Raw genomic sequence first — 20,140 nt, forward strand, 5'->3', positions numbered from 1 at the left:
TAGGATTAAGAACCTATTTTTCGGACAGGCAGTCTCCTTGACTGTTTCAACTCTACTTGCTGTTATTGCTTTCATTTTTATGAAGAATCGAACATCCACGGCACCACCAACTGCAGCAAACACATTTCAGCAGACGGATGTTCATAAGCTTGAAAAGTCGTGTTGCCCATCAGAAATGAGCAGTTCCCGCTACAGCTCATATTATAGCAAGGAAGAATGGAGGGGGTCAAGTGAAGCTCAGAGCCAAGGGAGAAGGTCTAGAAGCAATACAAGGAGAGAATCCATGGCTTCATCAGATTGTTCAATGGGATCATCTTCTTATGGAAGTTTCACTACATACCAAAAAGTCCAAATCAAACGTGTATGTATGCATTTTTATTATTATTCTGCTATAATAATTATAAACCATGTACAGGAACTAAGTTTAATGATTAATTGTTTGTGGTTATGTAGGGAAATGCAGAGGAAGAGTTTCTTACTCCAGTTAGGCGGTCTACCAGAATCAGAAAGCAGGTCACTTCTCCTTGACGTGAATGTTCTATATAGATATGGAAGTTTTCTCATCTGAGTGATGACGCTATTTCCACCTCATTGTGTGCAGTGATTGTAGTTGTACCCGCCTTAGTTGTAGCATATAGCTAGAGTCGGAGGGGAGGGAGGGGCGCACAAAGCTGCCATTGTGCCCCCCAATCCCGAATCCACTTTGGAAAGGGTGGTTTCAGGTGACCTAGTAATTTCAAACTAAGGGTGTTGTATTTGCATTCGTCTTGAAAAACAAAGTTTGCTTGATGCATGTATCATTGTCCACTGTTGCGTCATCACCATCTATCTCGGCGATATGCCGCCTCTGTCGATTTTCTGCCATCCTCTATTAACTGTCACGGTTAGTGTTGCACCCCAAAAATTGATATACTAGACACAGCTAAAAAGTAATTGGATTTTATTAAAAATGAAGGCAAATGTATCTAAAAAATTAAGCAGATCACTGCATCTATTAAATGCTCACAGAAATTCATCTCCGATAACAATTTATAATTCAATGAATTCCATAGTTTTCGATTATTTTTATACATTGATACAATTTCATTGATCCAATAACAAAACTGGGCTTTTTTTTCATATTAGTGAAGCTTGGGTTTATAATAAGTTGTAAAAGTAAAAGGGCTATATTCCAATTTAGAAAAGTGGTTCTTCTTATCTTCTATGTAAAATATGTGGAGGAGAGAATTAATTCTATTATTTAGATTTATAAATAAATAAAAATAAAATTATTGTATTAAAACTAAAAATTGAGAGACATTTAAATAAAATAATTATAGCCTCAAAACTCCATGGAAATGAAGGCTAAATTTAGATCCAGTAATTGTTATGGATCCAAAGCAACCCAAACCTTTGCAAGTTTATAAACGGTTCTCATATGGCAGAAGGCAATGGTTATCTTATATTCATAATCTGGTAACCAGTTTCCAATCTTGGAAAGCTCTCTTTGGTCATATGAAGTTTCATTCAACTGAAAAAGAGAAATCATTGATCATGGAAGAACAAGAACATGAAGATAATGAAGAGCAGGATTCATGGACAAGTATTATGGATAGCCAACAATCTGATAATGAAACTGCTGCTCCCAATCAGAAGAAGAAGAGATCACATAGGCGGACAAGGAAAATCATGGGTACTAATACTGCCAATTCATCTTCTTCTTCTGTTACTGAAATTGAGCAAGAACAAGAAGAAGTTGCTATTTCTCTGATGATGCTTTCTAGAGATGTTTGTGGGGATTCTGTTGCTGAATCTTCTGATAAAACAGAACAATCTGTTTCTGAGTTTTCAAAAAAGAAGAATTCAGGATTCAAAAAAGAAACAGAACAATCTGTTTCTGAGTGTACAAATTGCAACAAAATCTTCCACTCGTACCAAGCTCTAGGCGGACATAGAGCTAACTTCACCATATTGCTTGAGGACAGCTCGGTTGATAACAACCTGATGGTGGAGGGCGCTACTTTTGTAGATGCTATAGCAATTGAAGGAGGTCCAGATGATGAAATAGTTGAATGTGATGAGTTTATTGAACAAGGATATAATAATGAAGCTGATGAAAGCAATGAACAAGAATCTGAGTACCAAGAAGTGATTGTTGAGGCGTCAGAGGTTGCTTTTTTTATTCATGGTGTGGATATGCTGTTAGGTTGTGTGAGTCCTTAAAATCTTTATATGTTGAAGTATTTTATCCAATGACACATTTCAGAGAAAGAGATAAGTTATCTGATATGGATTATAAGTTTTTTGATGATGCATTTGATCCAATGACACAATTCTGACTTTTCCAGTGACTACATGTGTGCTTGAACTTCCATCATGAGTAACAACACCACCAAGGATTTCAAAAGAGTCATCAAAAGCATGGCAACGTGGGTTCTTGGCTGTCTATTTTGAGTTGAGCTTCTTCGGGGTTTAGAACTATTGATTATAGGTATCTATTGGTAATATTGGTTCTGTATTATTTGAATATGTTGTTCTGTTCTTTTCTACATACTTGTTTTGCTTGGTAACTAGAATAGAGACATGTTGTAGTGAGAATGTGTAATTTTGTAAAAATGGTATATCCTAGTCTAATACTTCTTCCATGGTTTAGGATTTCTATGTAGGTTCAACTTCAACTCAAGATTTAAGATAAGTATCCTTTCTAGGCCTAAATGTTTTGAGGTTGTCAATGTGATGTAGTTAAGGGGCCCTCCTTAATAAATGTGATTACTGCATGATTGACATACAGAGGGAGTCTAAATACAAAATGATGGATGGATGTTCTGAGGTAGCATGTTAGGCCTAGCTAGCTCGAAGTAGCTCTGTTTATTACCATCCTTGTTATTTGTCCGTATATTGATGAAGTTTCTAGTTTATGCTTCATCGTATTGTTAAACTCTTTTTTTATTATTATTACGAGTTGAAACCGAGCAAGTTTAGTAGTTAGGCATCCCAGTTGGAAATTGATTGTTGAATCATCGTAAAATTATTATATGATAGATGTTAAAATGAAGAAATTCCACAAATAAAATTGAATTTTTGATCCTTGACCAATTCATAAGATGCCAAGTGAACTCCTTGAAGTGCTAATATACTGAATGGTTCAAAGTTTGGTACTGAACCATTGTAGAAATGTTGATCATTTAGCTGTTGGTTTTGAAATGTGAGAGTCCCTCAAGGCAGCAAACTTAGAAACCAATTTGTCAAAAGGAGGCCATGATTCTTTTATTACACCCTGATAACTTGTCGGATTTAATTCGATGGTCCTCGTCGTAGTTACCTGCAAAACAAAACCGGAGACAGGATCTCCGGGAAAACTCTCCGACGATCAAGTCAGTTTTATGTGAAAGGCTAGTAGATTGATAATAGTATTGAGGGAAAAATGTCAACATACCTCCACATTTGCTTTCATGTCCCTTTTATAAGTATCTCTAGGTAACCGCCGAGGGCGGTTACTCTTTTTATGCCACGTCCCTTACGTGGCCACCAACGTGGTTTCGTTTGTTTGAGTGGGAGGTTTAATGCCCTGTTAGGATTTCGGGGTGGTTATCCGCTTTACCCGCTTCCTTTATTAGGAGCCCATTTGATCTTGAACCATGGGCCTAAGTATAGGTTGGGCCCGTGTTTATGATTCGGCCCGGTTTGGCTTCGCGGCTCATCACATGCTTCCCCCTTAGTTTGGCAAGAGCCCTTTAGGGTCTTTTCATATGTTATAGGCAACTCTTCATCTTTGTCTGGATATTCAAAATTCGAAAGTGGTTCCTTCGTTCTCCGTCATTTCCTCTCCGGCGTCAACATCTTTGCGTTCGTTCTTCTCTGTATTCTTTCTCACATGTAAGTTTTCCCCTTCTGTAACTTGCAGCTCGTTCAACTATTTCTTATTTCTGTTCGTTCTCCTCCTGATATGTCGAACCCTGAACTTGATTTTGCACCTTTCGATGAAAATTACGATCGCGAGGTGTCTCACGAGGTCGAGGAGATGGTTGATGAAGTTTCAACTAGCTCCCCTAGGTCAGACTCTCATCCCGCCGATTTTCTCCATTTGGCGAATACAACTGATGAGGGCCTAGGTTTCGACCCCAAGAAGTTGATTCCACCACTTGTCCCAACTCCCCGTTTATTACCGAAAAAGGATAGGTCCGGAAGCTTAGTTTGCCGCGAGATGATTGACGACTTGCGGGAGCAGTATCCTTGGCTTCAAGGCCTGGAGACAAGCATTCCCGGGGAAAATAGAGGGCCTGGTGACTACCCAAAGGGGTACTTTACCATTTTTGTCGCCCAGATTATCTCCGGTTTCACTTATCCGCTGGCGGATGAGATTGCTTCCATCCTTGGTGGTTATGGAATCGCACCTGGACAACTGCATCCCAATGGATGGGCCGACTTAACCCTAGATAAGTTTCTGGCGGATTGTCTGGAGGTTCCCCTCTCGCTCAAGATTTTCTCTAAGCTTCATCATTTCAAGAGTTTGAGGGAGTACTTTACTTTCATCCGACAGAGCGGTTACTACGGCTTTGATGAGAAGTCGAACAAAATCCGTGAGTGGGATAAGTCCTATTTCTTCATTAACTTCCATGAAGGGAATCCAAACTTTCTTCGCTGCTGGGGCCGACCCAATGTAAAGAGTTTGAACTTTGGTTACCCTAGCCAGGAAGAATCCGCTATTATAAAGTTTTTGAAGAGTACCCCTCCTTTTGTATGGACATATGATCAGGCGTTCCATATGCTAAGAAGCCGAGTAGCGATTGCCTACCGCGAGGGAGATCACGTTGTCTATATCCCTTATCGCGTTTTTGTACAAGGTACTATTAACTTATTTCCAAGTTGATGATTTCTTTTAACCCTTTGCAGGGGTGATCCTTTATCTCAACTCGCTGCAGATCGGGAAGCGAAAGCCCTGGCGAGAAGGAAGAAGCGGATGGCAGGAACAACTTCTGTTGTAGGGGCGAATTCTCCTGTGGGGGCGACTTCTTTTGAGGCGGCTTCCCCCACAATTGCTTCCGTTTCACAGGGCCCCGCTTCTGTTTCTGAGGAGCTTCCCTTAAATAGGAAGCGGAAGAGTAATGTGGATGTGGAGTCTTCTCGCCCTAGGAAGAAGAATACCTCCGTATCCTTGCCTGTCGGTGGTACATCTACATCCACTCCATCCAAAGCCAAGGGCGGTACCCCATTTCATGAGGTATCATAATTTATTCGCTCTTCTTGCGTTATTTTTTTTCTCTTATCAGTTTTCGCTGTTCTCCTGACCCTTCTCCTTGTGTATCCATAGCCGATTCCTGATATCAGCGGATGGTGGACCAAAACCTTTGGTAAAGCCATGAGCTTTTCCTGTAGGGACATTGTTTCTTCTATATGCAATGTCCTTGGGCGACTTCCCTCCGCTTCTCGTGTGCGCGAACAGGTGCCGCTTCCGACCGCCATGGAGGGGATTGAGAAGCGTGCTATAGAGGTATATTGCTTTCTACTCATGTTCCATCCCTCAAATGCATGTCTCCATTCGCTCTTTTTATTCATGTATCGCCCTATATGCAGATTATCAATTTCACGGAGGGTGCTCTCTGCAGGGATGCTGAACGAGCTAGAGAGCTGGAAAGCCTTGGCACTGAATTGGCGACTCAAAAGTCGCTTTTTGATGATGTCCAAGGCAAAGTAAAGGCCCTTGAAGGTGCTTGTCAGAAGGCCATCAGCGAGAAGGAGGAAGCTCTCAAATCCCTCCAGGCTAAGTCCGATGAGCTTCAGAAGGTTATTGATGATCTGAATTCGTCCAAGGAAGCTTTGGAGATGCAAAAGAGGAGGGCCGAGGAGATCACCGCTGAAGATGGTGCTCGCATCTATTGGTATGGAGAGCGGATTCATGCGGCTTATAAGCATGGACATCCAGATCATGTACTTAATCGCCCCAAGGTTCCCATTCCTGAAAAGGATTTAGCTGAAAAATGGGACAAGTTGGAGGCCGAGGATGCCGATATGGATGAGGTACTTCTCCTAGATTGGCAGAGTTTTCATGACTCTCCAATTAGCTGTGAGATCCCAAATCAGAACGTAGAAGGAGGGGTACCACAAGATGTTTCTCACGTTGAACAAGAGGTACCTCGCTCTGATGCGGTTACTGATTTGACTGTTGGGGATTCGCTTGAAGCAGATCACCCCACAGGAGAGGATGAAGGAGCCGCTGAAGGCGAAGGGGGCAATAGAGGCGAAGGAGAAGAAACTGTAGTATAATTTTATTTATATCCGAACTGTTGTATGTAACAAACTGCCAGTATATATATCAACCGAGCGACTTTGCCGCCACTTTACATATATGCGCAATTATTGTTTTATTCTTCTTCGCTTTAATGTCGTTTATTTTCGTATGCGACCCTTGCTTCTTGCCGACTTCATACTTGTAATTTTTCGTATTTAGTTTTGTTTTCATTAGGGTGGCCAGACCCTTTTTGCAATTTTTTGAGTACTCATTTATTCGCTTAATTTTATGCCTTATAATTTTTCAAATAATCATAAGGTTAACCATAAGGTTTTACGAATGATGCGTAATCATGCATCCGCCTTTCTTTTGTAGGCAACACATTTATGTGTTTTAATGTTAACCATAAGGTTTTGCGAATGATGCGTAATCATGCATCCGCCTTTCTTTTGTAGGCAACACATTTATGTGTTTGTATTAGCAGTTTGAAAAGGACCTGCATTCAGCCGTAGCATAGTGAATAATTGTAACCAATGAACCTCTTTATTGATAAAGAAAAAAGACTTCTTGTTACATGGGTACCTAAACTGTGTGGGATCAAAGCCTCATTAAAACCTTTTATCAGAAAACCCAGTGGAAAAAACTCATAAAAGGAAAAAGAGTACTCGTCATTTCCCTGAACTACTCGGCCCGTTTATATAGGCGTAGATTCTCTAGATTCCAGGTGCGCGGGAGCTTTTTGCCGCCCATTTCTTCTATTTCAAAAGTTGATGGTCCCAACTTTTTGGATACCCTGTAAGGCTCGATCCAGTTGACGCCCAATTTTCCTTTGCCTTCTCTGGACTGTATTTTATCTGCTTTTTTCAAGACTAAGTCGCTCTCATTGATTATCACCTTTCGCACCCTTCTGTCATGATACTTCTTGATTCTATTGCGATATACTGCCATTCGCATGTAAGCTTTTTCCCTTCGTTCTTCAACAGAATCCAATGCATCTCTAATGTTGATAGGATTTTGGGTGTCGCTGTAATAAATTACCCGATCTGTAGGCGACTTGATTTCAACAGGTAGGACTGCTTCGGCTCCATAAACCAGCGAGAAAGGTGTTTCGCCTGTTGCTGCTTTTACAGAGGTTCTGTATGCCCATAACATATGAGGTATCTCGTCCGCCCAACCTGTTTTCTTATCACCTAGTCGCTTCTTGATTCCCTGAATCATGGCCCTGTTGGTAACCTCTGTCATACCATTCGACTGGGGATGATTTACGGAAGAAAAATGATTCTTGATCCCCATGCTTTCGCAATATGCTTTGAACTTGACACAGTTGAACTGGGTGCCATTGTCGGTTATAAGCGTTTGTGGGATTCCAAACCGCATGATAATGTTCTCTCGTAAGAACTCGATCATTCGCTCAGGTGTTTGAGCGGTTACTGCCTCCGCTTCTACCCATTTGCTGAAGTGGTCAACTGCGACTATCAAGTACTTCCGTTTCTTTGTTGTTTCTGGGAACGGACCTACTATATCGATTCCCCATGTCGCGAATGGCCACGCCGTCATTATAGTGACTTGTTCGGCTCCGGGAACATGCTTTTCATTTGCATGGATTTGACAGCTGTGACATTCCGCTACCATCTTCTGGGAATCCTCCACCACCTTTGGCCAATAATAACCCATCAACTTGACCTTTCTTGCCAACGCCACGGATGCTTCATGTGCGCCACAAATTCCTTCATGGAGTTCTCGCAGCACGTAGTCTCCTTCATTGCGGCTAATACATTTCAACCATGGACATGTATATGATTTTCGGTATAAAGTTCCATCCCGAATTGAGTATCTTGCTGACTGTCCGAGTAGCTTTTTAGCTAAACTTTTATCAACCGGCAAATCTCCATGTTCTAGATAGTGACGGATGGGCATCCGCCAATCTTCATCGTCTTCTAGCTCTTCGATGACCATAATCTGATCGGCTTCGAATGTTGGTGACGACCTTATTTCCAAATTACATGCCTTTTGACTCCATGGGTCTCTACTCGCTGCTGCCTTTGCCAACTCATCAGCCTTTATGTTCTGGCCTCTTGGAACATGCACCATCTCCCAGACGACTCCTTTATGTGTTAACTCCTGCGTCAATCTGCCGACAACCTGATGGTACTTGACCAGATCCTCCTGTTTCACTAGATAATTTTTTGTGATCTGATTTATCATAAGTTTAGAGTCGCTATAGATTACCACTCTTTCCGGCATAAGTTCATTAAGCAACTTCAATCCGCATATCATTGCTTTATACTCCGCGGCATTGTTGGTAGTTTTGAATGTTAACCGTGCCGCATAGTACAGGCGAATAACATCCGGACCCTTAATGGCGACTCCTAGTCCAGCTCCATCTGCGGATAATGCCCCATCTGTGAACATACTCCACTCTTCTTTTTGTGCCTTTGGACATTCGTTTTCATCCCATGTGAACTCATTCACGAAATCGGCAAGTACCTGACTTTTTAGAGCTGGTCTTCCTTCGTAGCGAATATCGAACTCTCCCAAGCGAATTGACCACTCCATTAATCGGCCGGATGCGTCAGGTTTCTGTAATACCTTTCGCATTGGAATTCCAGTTCTCACAATGATAGTATGCGCCTGAAAGTATGGCTTTAACCTAGCCGCCGTGGTTATCACCGCGAGGGCCATTTTGTCTAACCTCGAATATCGAAGTTCTGCGTCCTTCAAGACTTTACTCACGTAGTACACCGGATATTGTTGCCCTTCTTCTTCCCGTACCATTATGGTGCATATCGTCGTGCTGGTGACGGATACATAAAGAAATAAATCTTCTCCATCCTCTGGCCTGCTCATTAAGGGCGGATAACATAGTAGTCGTTTTATCCCCTCGAATGCTTCTTGACAATCTGGTGTCCATTCAAAGGACTTAGATTTTTTGATGGCATTGTAGAAAGGTAGACATCTTCTAGCCGAGCATGATATGAACCGCCCTAATGCCACCAACCGCCCATTGAGTCGTTGTACTTCTCTTATATTCCTCGGTGTCTTCATCTCCATCACTACTTTAACCTTCTCAGGATTCGCCTCAACTCCCTTGCCACTAACAATGAAACCCAAGAACTTCCCTGCTCTTGCTCCAAACGTGCATTTCTCTGGGTTCAATTTGAGGCCATATTTGATCAGCACTTCCAGGATTTCTTTAATATCCTGCGGGTGGTCTTGCATCTTCTTGCTTTTAATGATCATGTCATCTACATAGATCGAGAAGTTCTCGCCGGATTTGTCTGAAAATATTTTGTTCATCATCCGTTGATAGGTTGCTCCAGCATTTTTCAGTCCAAAGGGCATCACCTTGAAGCAATAAGTTGCCTGATGAGTTATGAATGACGTCTTGATCTCATCCGCCTTCTCCATTGGGATCTGGTGGTAACTGGATTTCACATCGGTGAACGATAAAGCTTCAAATCCTGCAGTCCCATCTACCAATATATCAATGTTAGGTAGCGGATACATATCCTTCGGACAAGCTTTATTCAGATCTTTGAAGTCTACGCACATCCTGTACGTTCCATTTGGCTTTTTGACTAGCACCACATTGGCTAGCCACTCCGGATAGGTGACTTCTCGAATTGCATCTGATTTTAGCAAATCCGCCACTGCTTTTTCAATCGCCTTCTGCCTCTCTGGAGCATGTCCTCTCTTTTTCTGTCGTACTGGGGTTGCACTTTTGTCCACATTCAAACGATGTGTCGCTATTTCTGGGCTTATCCCCTTCAGCACTTCATTTGGAGCGGCGAATGCCGACTCGCACTGGATCAACACATCAGTAATGGCTTTCTTCGTTTCCTCTGGAAGTCCTGCCGCTATCCGTACATTCTTGTCATTGGAGATGGCGAATAGTTCTGTTTCTCCTAACGCTTCAGCCGGCAACTTCTCATCAACTTTATCCTCTTCATCTGGCTTTGGTTCAAGTGACAATGTATAAGCTTGTTGAGATATAAGTTGATCTCCCTCAACAACGACTCGCCCTTGGTGTGTTGGCAAATGCAACGTCAAATGCCTCATTGAAATGAGCAACTCCATTTCCGATAGGAACGGACGCCCCAGGATTATATTATAAGCCAATGGGAGATCAACAATTGCGAACTCCAGATCACCTCGCCATTTTAGATTTTTATCACCCATTTCTATCTCCAACACCACCTGTCCACTTGTTTGAGATGATTGACCTCCAAAACCAGTTACATCCATGAACGTATGTTCTACTCGCTCGTCGTTAATTCCCAATTTGTTGAATGCAGTTCGAGTAATAACATTGCAAGAACTGCCTGTATCGATAAGGACCCGCTTAACGTCCCATCCTTCAATGGCCACCGTAATCACCAACGCATCTGCATGCGGCTCCGTGATTCGTGCAAATGAGTAATTGAGGGCATCCTCCCTACTCGTGTTGCTTTTTCGCTGTTCACGGCGAGCCCTTTTTGTTGGAGGCTCATAGATCCCGCCTGCTATCACGTTAATCACTCCTTTTTTCTGCTTCTTTTCTGGTCTTACTTCTACCTCACGCGGAAGTGTTACCTTTTCATCCATCGTTTCTTTTCTAACGAATTGACTCAGTTTGCCTCTCTCAATCAGCTTTTCAATCTCCCTCTTCAGTTCGTAGCAATCATTCGTGTCATGGCCGTTCAATCTGTGGAACCTGCAATATTTGTTAGGATATCGCCCCAAACTAGTTCGACCTTTCGTCTCAGGAAACTGCACATCTTTCTTCAGGGGGTTCTTTTCAATCCACAGTAACACCTCATGGCGAGTCGTATTCAATGGCGTTTGATATCCTCCTCCCTGGAAGGAGCGATCGCCCTTCCGAACAAAATTACCCTTGGACTGGGTTTGATTTTGATGGCGCCGATTGTCCGAAGCGGATCTAGTGGCATCTCTTTCTCGCCGGGTTTGAGCTCTATGTTCCCTGTTGACATCATCCACTTCCATGAACTCCTTTGCTATCTTCATGAGTTCGGCCACTGTGCGTGGCTTGTTGCGGATGATTTCCTCCCGCATGCTCCAATCTGTGGTTCCATCCGCCATTATATTGCGGATGCTCACGATATCCGGGTTCTGTAGCCGCACCAGAATATCATTGAAGGCTACAACAAATTCCCTTAGGGAATTGTAATTTCTCTGTTTGATCTCTTTCAGCTGTCTATCCGTCACATCTGCTGCTTTACAGCCCATGAACTTTGCACAGAAATCACGACTGTATTGAGTCCAGTTGTGAATAGATTCAGTAGGTAGAGACCGAAACCAATCGGATGCTGCACCGCCCAAAGTGGTCGAGAACAATCGGCAAATTATGCTTTCGCTGGCTCCTGCAACATCCATCAACTCCCTATAGTTTCTGACATGTGCCTCAGGGTCAGAATTTGGATCCCCATAGTATTTAGGTATCGCCGGCGCTTTTATTCTGTGATCTGGAATAAACTCCCGCAACGATGGGGCAAAAGGCGAATCACTCTGCACCACTGCTCTCGCCCTAGGCGTGTACCCCATTCGCTCCATCATGCTTCGCAGTTGATCTTCCAATTCAGTATTGGGTTCCCGTCGAACTTCTTCCATCCGCTGCTGGTGAATTCTGGGTGACATCCACCTGCCATACTGTGTCGACATTTGTTCTCGCTGTGGGTCTAACCGCTGTCCAGTTATAGGATCAAAGTTCCAAGTGTGCTCCCGCCCAGACATATTCATTCCAGACATCATCAACTCTGAATGTCTGTGGACAAAGGGCTCCGTTTGTTGTAGAGGAAGAATTCCTTGCATTCCTGACATCGGCTGGGATGTTTGCCAGGTCGGATGGATCGTCATAATAGGATCTTGGTGCGAGTAGTTGCCTGGATGGCTGTGTGGGTTCATGCGACTACTCTGACCCATCCGATTTGTCTCTCGAGATGATTGCGGAAGCGCAGATATGGCAGGAATAGTCGGTGATTGTGTCGAGATGACACCGGGTTCTTGAGGAGCAGCCGCTACGGCGGTATTGTGATCAGCGATTGCAGTTAACAAACTAATCACTCGATCTCCAGCTGCTTGGCTCATATTCGAAGCCAAGACTTGTCCTGCCATCTGTATGAAATCGCTATTGGACATCTCCCTTTCAGTTTGCACCTGGACCTCCAATAATGGACTCAACTGTCCCGAAGGATTCGACGAGCTAGGTACCACAGGCTGTGTACTCGTAGGCTGCGAATTCACAGTCCGCGGACCTCTTGAGTTCATACTAGTTGATCTGGTTGTAACTCCGGTCGTTCGTGATGGTTCTGACATGTTCTTTGTGTACCTTTACCCATATATTGGTAAAAAAGGTCCACGCTCACCGCACCAATGATAACTTGTCGGATTTAATTCGATGGTCCTCGTCGTAGTTACCTGCAAAACAAAACCGGAGACAGGATCTCCGGGAAAACTCTCCGACAATCAAGTCAGTTTTATGTGGAAGGCTAGTAGATTGATAATAGTATTGAGGGAAAAATGTCAACATACCTCCACATTTGCTTTCATGTCCCTTTTATAAGTATCTCTAGGTAACCGCCGAGGGCGGTTACTCTTTCTGTGCCACGTCCCTTACGTGGCCACCAACGTGGTTTCGTTTGTTTGAGTGGGAGGTTTAATGCCCTGTTAGGATTTCGGGGCGGTTATCCGCTTTACCCGCTTCCTTTATTAGGAGCCCATTTGATCTTGAACCATGGGCCTAAGTATAGGTTGGGCCCGTGTTTATGATTCGGCCCGGTTTGGCTTCGCGGCTCATCACACCCAAATTTCCAAATTCATGAATCCATTGTGTGAGCAATGGCAAGTTTTGTTGGTCTATGAGTTTAAGGCCAATTACCTCCTCAAAAACACCAACATAATAAGCAATCCAACCCACAGCAAGATCCAATGCTCCAACTTTTTCTCCTCCAAAGTATTTCTTTCCTTCTAGTTCTTCCAACTTCTTCAAATTATCCATTGCTTCTGATATTGCTTCTTCTTGCTCTTTTCCTTCCTTCACCAGGACTCCAAATGCCATTGATTGTAACACCTACAAAAGGGAAGAGATTAAATTAATTAGAATTATCAATTTTTACTATATTTATATCATGTAACACTATACAATAATACCTTTTCGAAAAGTGGCTTTACCTTATCATCACCAAATTTAGCCCAAAATCGAACTTTGGCTCGGTGAAGAGGATCTTGAGGCATTAGAGGATATTGGTTCCATGTTTCATCGACATATTCGAGAATAACAAGTGATTCACAAATGGGGTTTCCATGATGAACAAGAACTGGGACTTTCTTGTAAACAGGATTGTATTGCTGAAGCATAGAGCTCTTGTTTGAGAGATCTTCAAATATTGTATCATACTCTATTCCTTTCAATTTCAGTGCCCAAATTACTCTTAGTGGAAATGGACTCGACCATGTCCTGAAAACCTTTACTTTTTCTCCCATTTTGTGTGTGTTTTCATCTCAAAAATTCACTGCCATTTATAGACAGATGTTGATTTCATTATTGTCACTACTTTTTTCCTTTGTTTATTTTAATTTGTTATGGCCCATAATGCGCAAGAGATGACGATATTTAGTAGCTACAGTATTGATCACATGCAGCTTAACGAGCATGTGTAATTTGGGAGGTCACCTATAAGTTCGTATCTTTTTGTGAGGTTAGAACTTGGTAACTGATTGCTTGTTGAGCCATTTCAACGGCTGTTTGGAATCCAAATGATTTGTCTATGATGCCTATATTGTTGTCAACTGTTTTTGGAAGTCCAGTAACTCCGATGTTTAGCTTTCTGCGTTGAATTTCTTCCAATATCTTCACAGCCCCTCGCATTGTTCCGTCCCCGACTATGATATAGACCTATTTGTTTGAACAGGGACTAACATAATATTCTTTGTATACAAGAAAGTACCTGTTCTTGTTCATAATGGAAAACCCATCTCTGAATCTCTTTTGATTCTTGAATATCTGGATGCGAAATGGAAGGACCAATATCCACTGCTGCCTCACCATCCTCATGACCGAGCAAGGGCCCTGTTTTTGGCAAAATTCGGTGATGATAAGCTATCTAATCTCATCTTGCTTCAATTCAACTCAGGAGCTTATACAGGAGGGGCCGACGACCAGAATTATAATGATCTAGGTAGTTTCGGCCCCTTCTATCTTCCATAAAAATTTAAGGATTAGAATACCAAAAGAGTCATTTTATTAGATATTTGATAAATTGAGTACTTGAGTTACAATTTTGACTGAGTATTTGATAATTTGGTCATTAGGGCCAGTACTGGCAGCATATCTTCAAGAAATAGTAATAACTTGCTGCTTTAGCGCCCCTAGATGGTTCAAAAAATATTAATAATTTGGCCATTAGAGACAGTACCGGCAGCATGTTTCCAAGAAATAGTAATAACTTAATGCTTTAGCGCCCCTAGATGGTCCAAAAAGTATTAAGTGATTCCTAAATCCAAATTTGTTTATATGTTAGGTTTTTAAATCAAAATTTCAACTTGTCTTGCATGTTAGCACATCTCAAATCCTAATTTCTAGTTTTTTTTTTAATTTTCTTTTTGTTTGTTAAATCTTTTTAATTTTATCCCTTTTTTTTAATAAAGCAAGTTCCATTAAAAAAAAATTTATACACGTACGTGCGCAACCAGCCCCCAATCGACCAATCATATATTCACCACTAATTCAATCTAATTTGTTTTCTACAACTTTGGATTTAATAACATAACAACTCTTAAACTTTAAAATCCAACATAAAACTCTCTAAATTTGGATTTATGGATTAAAATAAAAGTTCAATGGAACTCGCGTAATTTTACAGTAAATTACACTTTTTAACTAACTGGATGACCTCTCACCTTGAATCTAACATAATGACGTCTCAAGGAGTGTGATTTCATATGGTCAACTAAAGTTTCTCTAGTCAGGTCATTTCGATTTTTATGTTAGTGTAAATGTTTTGGTTTTTCATTTGGAAAGGAATTGTCAATTTTTTTTATTGATACATGTATTACAAACATGATGGGGGAAAACGGACTAACAACGGTAACAACAATAGTGCGTAATTAACCTTCGTTATTAATCATTTCCCAACTTGAATGAATCTATGAGGAAACTAATTGGTAGAGTATCAACCTAACACAACGAAGCAACAACGGTAGTAAAAATGGCAGCCACACAAAACAATGAACAAGCACGATTTTTATGTGGAAAACCTTCTCAATGTAAGGAGTAAAAACCACAGGGATCGTAATCCGCTTAAACCTTCTACTATATCAAATAATAAAGGGCAATACACAAGTTCATCTCTAGATAACACTAGAGGCATACACAATCAAAATAGAATCTTGGAATTTTCCCTCAAGAAGTATGGAATCAATCACAACACAAAAGAAAAGAAGAACCTCAAAGAAGTCACAAATCTGTCTACAATCTGCCCATGGTACGAACTGGTCTTCCAAGCCTCCGAACGACGATCGCTCCAGTGAAAACAAGCGAACAGGTGTTAGGAAGCTCCTATCCAGAATTCATGAATCCATTGTTTTGAAATGTGAGAGTCCCTGAAGGTAGCAAACTTAGAAACCAATTTGTCAAAAGGAGGCCATGATTCTTTGATTACACCCAAATTTCCAAATTCATGAATCCATTGTGTGAGCAATGGCAAGTTTTGTTGGTGTATGTGTTTTAGGCCAATTACCTCCTCAAAAACAGCAACATAATAAGCAATCCAACCCAAAGCAAGATCCAATGCTCCAACTTTATCTCCTCCAAAGAATTTCTTTCCTTCTAGTTCTTCTTCCAACTGCTTCAGGTTGTCCATTGCTTCTGATATTGCTTCTTCTTGGTCTTTTCCTTCACCAGGACTCCAAATCTATTGATTGTAACACCTACAAAAGGGAAGAGAGATTAAATTAATTAGAATTGTCAGTTTTTACTATATTTATATAATGTAACACTATACAATAATACCTTATCATCACCTAATTTAGCCCAAAATCGAGCTTTTGCTCGTTGAAGAGGATCTTGAGGCATTAGAGGATATTGGTTCCATGTTTCTTTGTAGGCCTAAATGTTTTGAGGTTGTCAATCTGATTTAGTTAAGGGGTCTCCTTGTAAATGTGTTTGCTGCATGATTGACATATTGAGGGAGTTTTGAAGCAGCATGTTAGGCCTAGCTATATTTTTTGATGTGGCATGTCCATCAGTTGTTAGGCCTAGCTAGCTGCAAGTAGCTCTGTTTATTATTCAGTCCAATTAGACTCCGGATTGGATTGAGCCTAGGTAGCTCTGTTTATTATTTGGTCCAATTAGATTCCGGATTGGTAGCTCTATATTTATCAAATTAAATTCCAATTCAATCTTTCATATATCACATATATGTAAATTGAAACATGGATTTTAATAAGAAGTATTTTAAATATATTAGTTATAAACTCAAATAATATTTTCATATTAATTTAAGCTAATTTATTGATTCGAGACAAAATCTTGAATGTATTTGTTTTGGTTTGGATCTACGTCTATAACATACACGGACTCTCATTTTCAAAATCCATTTTTCTGTTTTATAAAGTGTAAATATAATAAGGAATTATAATAAGGAATATTTTTAATGTATTATTAAATTGAAATGACATTTTTTAGTGGACTGCTAAACGTCGCTCCTAAATTACTTATCACCGCCCCCTCTCTGACTTGTTTGCCCTTTTCATTTTTTCATTGAAAAACTGAAATTCTCTCTCTAATTCCTTCCAAAATCAAAAACCCGAACAACATTCGTGGCTGGACAACACGGATGAACTACCCGCCCGTCCCCTAGGGTAGGCAGTGTCCGTCACCCTCTCGCCGTTAGGGCAGGCGGTGTGAGTCACCTGCCCAGGCCAAATGGGGGCCAAAATAATTTTCTTAATAAAATTTATATGTCGAGAGCCCTTAGAGGGCATTGAAATAGGAAAAAAGCATATACCGAGTTATCGAATCGTCCGACTAATTTTTTATCGTTAAATTTGTATATATTTATCTATCAACTTAAGTTTCGAAATATAGCCAAGAAAATAAGAACGTAACTCAAATAGACAAATTACTAATTGGATGGATTAGATAATAACAGAAATGTTTAGGTTTAGGGACGAATTTCAATTAACATAAATCTCAAACCTACTAAAAAATAGACTCACTTTAGCGGACTTAAAGTTAAGGTCAAGTTTCCTTGCTAAGCCCTATCTAAAGGACACGAGCCTGGAAAGGCTAGACGGGTACCCGGACCGTGAATAGGTCTATTATTAACTCCTAAATCTGCGTGATAAGAAAAGATTTGAACAAATTGAAATGTATATCACTTTTAACAAGTTTGGAAATCAATACATCACTATAAGCAAGTTTAAAGCGCTAACAGATCACTTTAAACATATTTATATGGTCAATATATCACTTTAACCAAATTCAATAAGCTCTCAATATATCACGGACCCTTTGCACTTGGCCCATTGAGTTTACAAAGTGTTACGCTAGCTTATTGAATTTGGTTAAAATGATATATTGACCATATGAATATGTTTAAAGTAATCTGATGTGGTGATGCATTGAGAAAAAAAAACACCACAAGGGTCTTGTGATGTTTTATTCTAACATATCATATTAAATTATTATTTGTCAAATTAGTTAATCTGAACAACTAATTCACACAAAAGAGCATTATTTATTTATCTTAATATAAAATTGTTTTTTTACAATTCAAAACAAAATTTGACCTGTTAAAAGTACAAACATATAAAATAAATATTGTTCTGTTAACCGAATCTTATGTGCAAAATTGAATTTTAAGCGCCAAATTAGTTTTTCTGATGGTTAAGAGTTTAATATAACTAAAAAAAATTAAAGGTTAAATTCACTAAAATGAGAATAATGAAATTTCTCACTACTTTATGTTTTTTTTTTTTGCCCGTAATGAGCTGTTTGAGCGTAAGAGTCATGGAATCTACATTTGTTGAGAGGTGACCTTGTTAAGGTCAAAGGAGTTGGAGTAACCAAATATATCGTTGCTACTAATCACTATGCAAAACAACGATTTTGATAGCATTTTTTGTGCACGAGACTGTTAGGCATGAATATGACTGCAATTAAACAGCGTGTTAATAACAATTTGTGAGTATTTTAGGTGAAATATTCCCAAATAAAAGGACTTATAAGTGTTTCATGAAGATTTGTATTGATTAATTAAAAAAGGGCTACTACACAGCCTGTTTTGCAACAAACCTTGAGGAGTCGAGCAACCTTTGATCCAGCGGATCTCCGCTGCGTACCTGATGACGGATAGCGACTGGACAAGTGGCAGGAGCGGCGTGGCAGTTACAGCATACGAAGGAAAGGCAGAAAAGCAACAAGATTACAAGATGGATCACCCTTTGAGTGTTCAAGGGTCAAAATATAATTAATCATTTCCTAGTAATGTAGCTGTAGAAAAACAATCTTTTTGTAATATTTTGTGGTACGGTTCGTTTTTCTTCCTTTATATAGATATAGTGGAGGGAAGGAAAAGAGACTTTTGACTTTGGATAATCATTTTAACTAGAATTTTGGCTTCTTGGAGAGAGGCGAAGCTCTTTAAGGAAGATGACTCCATCAATGGAGATCTGTGGAATTAACTCAGGCTGTTCACTCTGCATTATAAGTGAGTAGTCATTTTGAATGGGTTTGGCCAGTTAGGGCCGGTTATGTAAGTCTTCTATTATCTTATTTATGAATGAATGTTGATATATTATGATGTGTTTGATAAATCTTTAACTCCATTGCTAAATGCATGTATGTTAGTGTTAGATGCATGATAGGAAACTGCTTTCATCTTCACGGAACTATTTGTCAAGCATTCAACCCCGAAACAGAGATGTCAGGAGGTTGTATCAAGGGTTTTCTTCATTGAAATGCTGTTTCGATCGTAATGCAAGAAAGAACCAACCTTAGGGACGCCTACGGTTGTAGTATACCTTAGTGCAACAAAATTTATCTAAAAATTTCTGAGAAACAAGGTGTTCTTTAATCTGTTTGCTAAGACCTGCAGGCAAAAGAAGTTCTTTATCTGTTTATGTGAAGAGCTGGACCTCCTGTTTTTCCTATCGATCTCGAATTAGAGAGAATGTGTAGACAAAACCAAGCGGGAGCTCAACGTGCGAGACAAAGAGAGCGACAAAGAGAAAGAAGAATGGCTGGTAGGGTACCACCCGAACAAGTTGTGCAGCCAAATCCTGAAGAAGAGGGGGAGAATAACAACCCTCTTGTCATGAGAATCAGAGATTATTCGAGACCAACCACGGAAGGACATTATCGTGCATCGTTGCCCAACGAAGGGAACAACATGTTTGAGGTGAAAGCATCTATGATACAAATGTTGCAGGCAGTAGTACAGTTCAATAGATACCAGTCGGAAGATCCAAATGGGCATATCCTTGAGTTTATCACACTATGCAGCACTTTCAGATCAAACCGTGGCGTCTCTAACGACGTGATCAGACTAAAGCTGTTCCCTTTTTCTCTAAAAGATAAAGCGAAGAACTGGTTAAAAAACTTGCAACCAGGAACGATCACCACTTGGGAAGAAATGGCCAGCGCATTCTTAATGAAATATTTTCCACCAACACAGGCCATCAAACTCAGAAACGAGGTTTCCCATTTCATACAAGAAGAGGACGAATCCTTAGCCGAGGCATGGGAAAGGTACAAGGAACTACTAAGGAGAGTACTCAATCATGGCATCCCCATGTGGATGCAGATGCAGAACTTTTACAATGGGGTAACCAACATTTATAAGATTTAGATCGAATCCATTGCCAATGGAAACCCCGAAGATCTGGAACCACAAGCCTTGTACGACCTTATTGAGAGAGTAGTAAGCACGAGTT

General features: G+C 40.6%; 1 protein-coding gene and 1 non-coding gene across 2 annotated transcripts; both read right to left on the reverse strand.

Moving 5' to 3' along the window:
• Positions 1–3,096: 3,096 nt before the first annotated feature.
• Positions 3,097–13,687, reverse strand: LOC136231188 (glutathione transferase GST 23-like). The gene is made up of 3 exons (XM_066020497.1): positions 13,376–13,687; positions 13,005–13,274; positions 3,097–3,256 (listed from the first exon to the last, which is right to left on the reverse strand). The coding sequence occupies exons 1-3, from the start codon at positions 13,685–13,687 to the stop codon at positions 3,161–3,163; spliced, it is 678 nt and encodes a 225-aa protein (XP_065876569.1). The 3' UTR covers positions 3,097–3,160.
• Positions 13,688–19,887: 6,200 nt separating this feature from the next.
• LOC136231540 (small nucleolar RNA R71) lies at positions 19,888–19,994 on the reverse strand. The gene has a single exon (XR_010689913.1). It is a non-coding gene; the product is annotated as a small nucleolar RNA R71 (small nucleolar RNA).
• Between the last annotated feature and the right edge of the window lie 146 nt (positions 19,995–20,140).

This window comes from Euphorbia lathyris, chromosome 5 (genome assembly GCF_963576675.1).
Source record: "Euphorbia lathyris chromosome 5, ddEupLath1.1, whole genome shotgun sequence".
NCBI lineage: Eukaryota > Viridiplantae > Streptophyta > Magnoliopsida > Malpighiales > Euphorbiaceae > Euphorbia > Euphorbia lathyris.

What these genes read in the sequence shown, in the direction of transcription:
- LOC136231188 (XM_066020497.1), bottom strand. Translation starts at nt 13,687, where the DNA reads ATGGGAGAAAAAGTAAAGGTTTTCAGGACATGGTCGAGTCCATTTCCA. An exon ending in CTAAATTTGGTGATGATAAG is followed by an intron (nt 13,275 to 13,375) that starts GTAAAGCCACTT and finishes TCCCTTTTGTAG; the next exon opens with GTGTTACAATCAATGGCATT. An exon ending in ATGAATTTGGAAATTTGGGT is followed by an intron (nt 3,257 to 13,004) that starts GTGATGAGCCGC and finishes ACAAGTTATCAG; the next exon opens with GGTGTAATAAAAGAATCATG.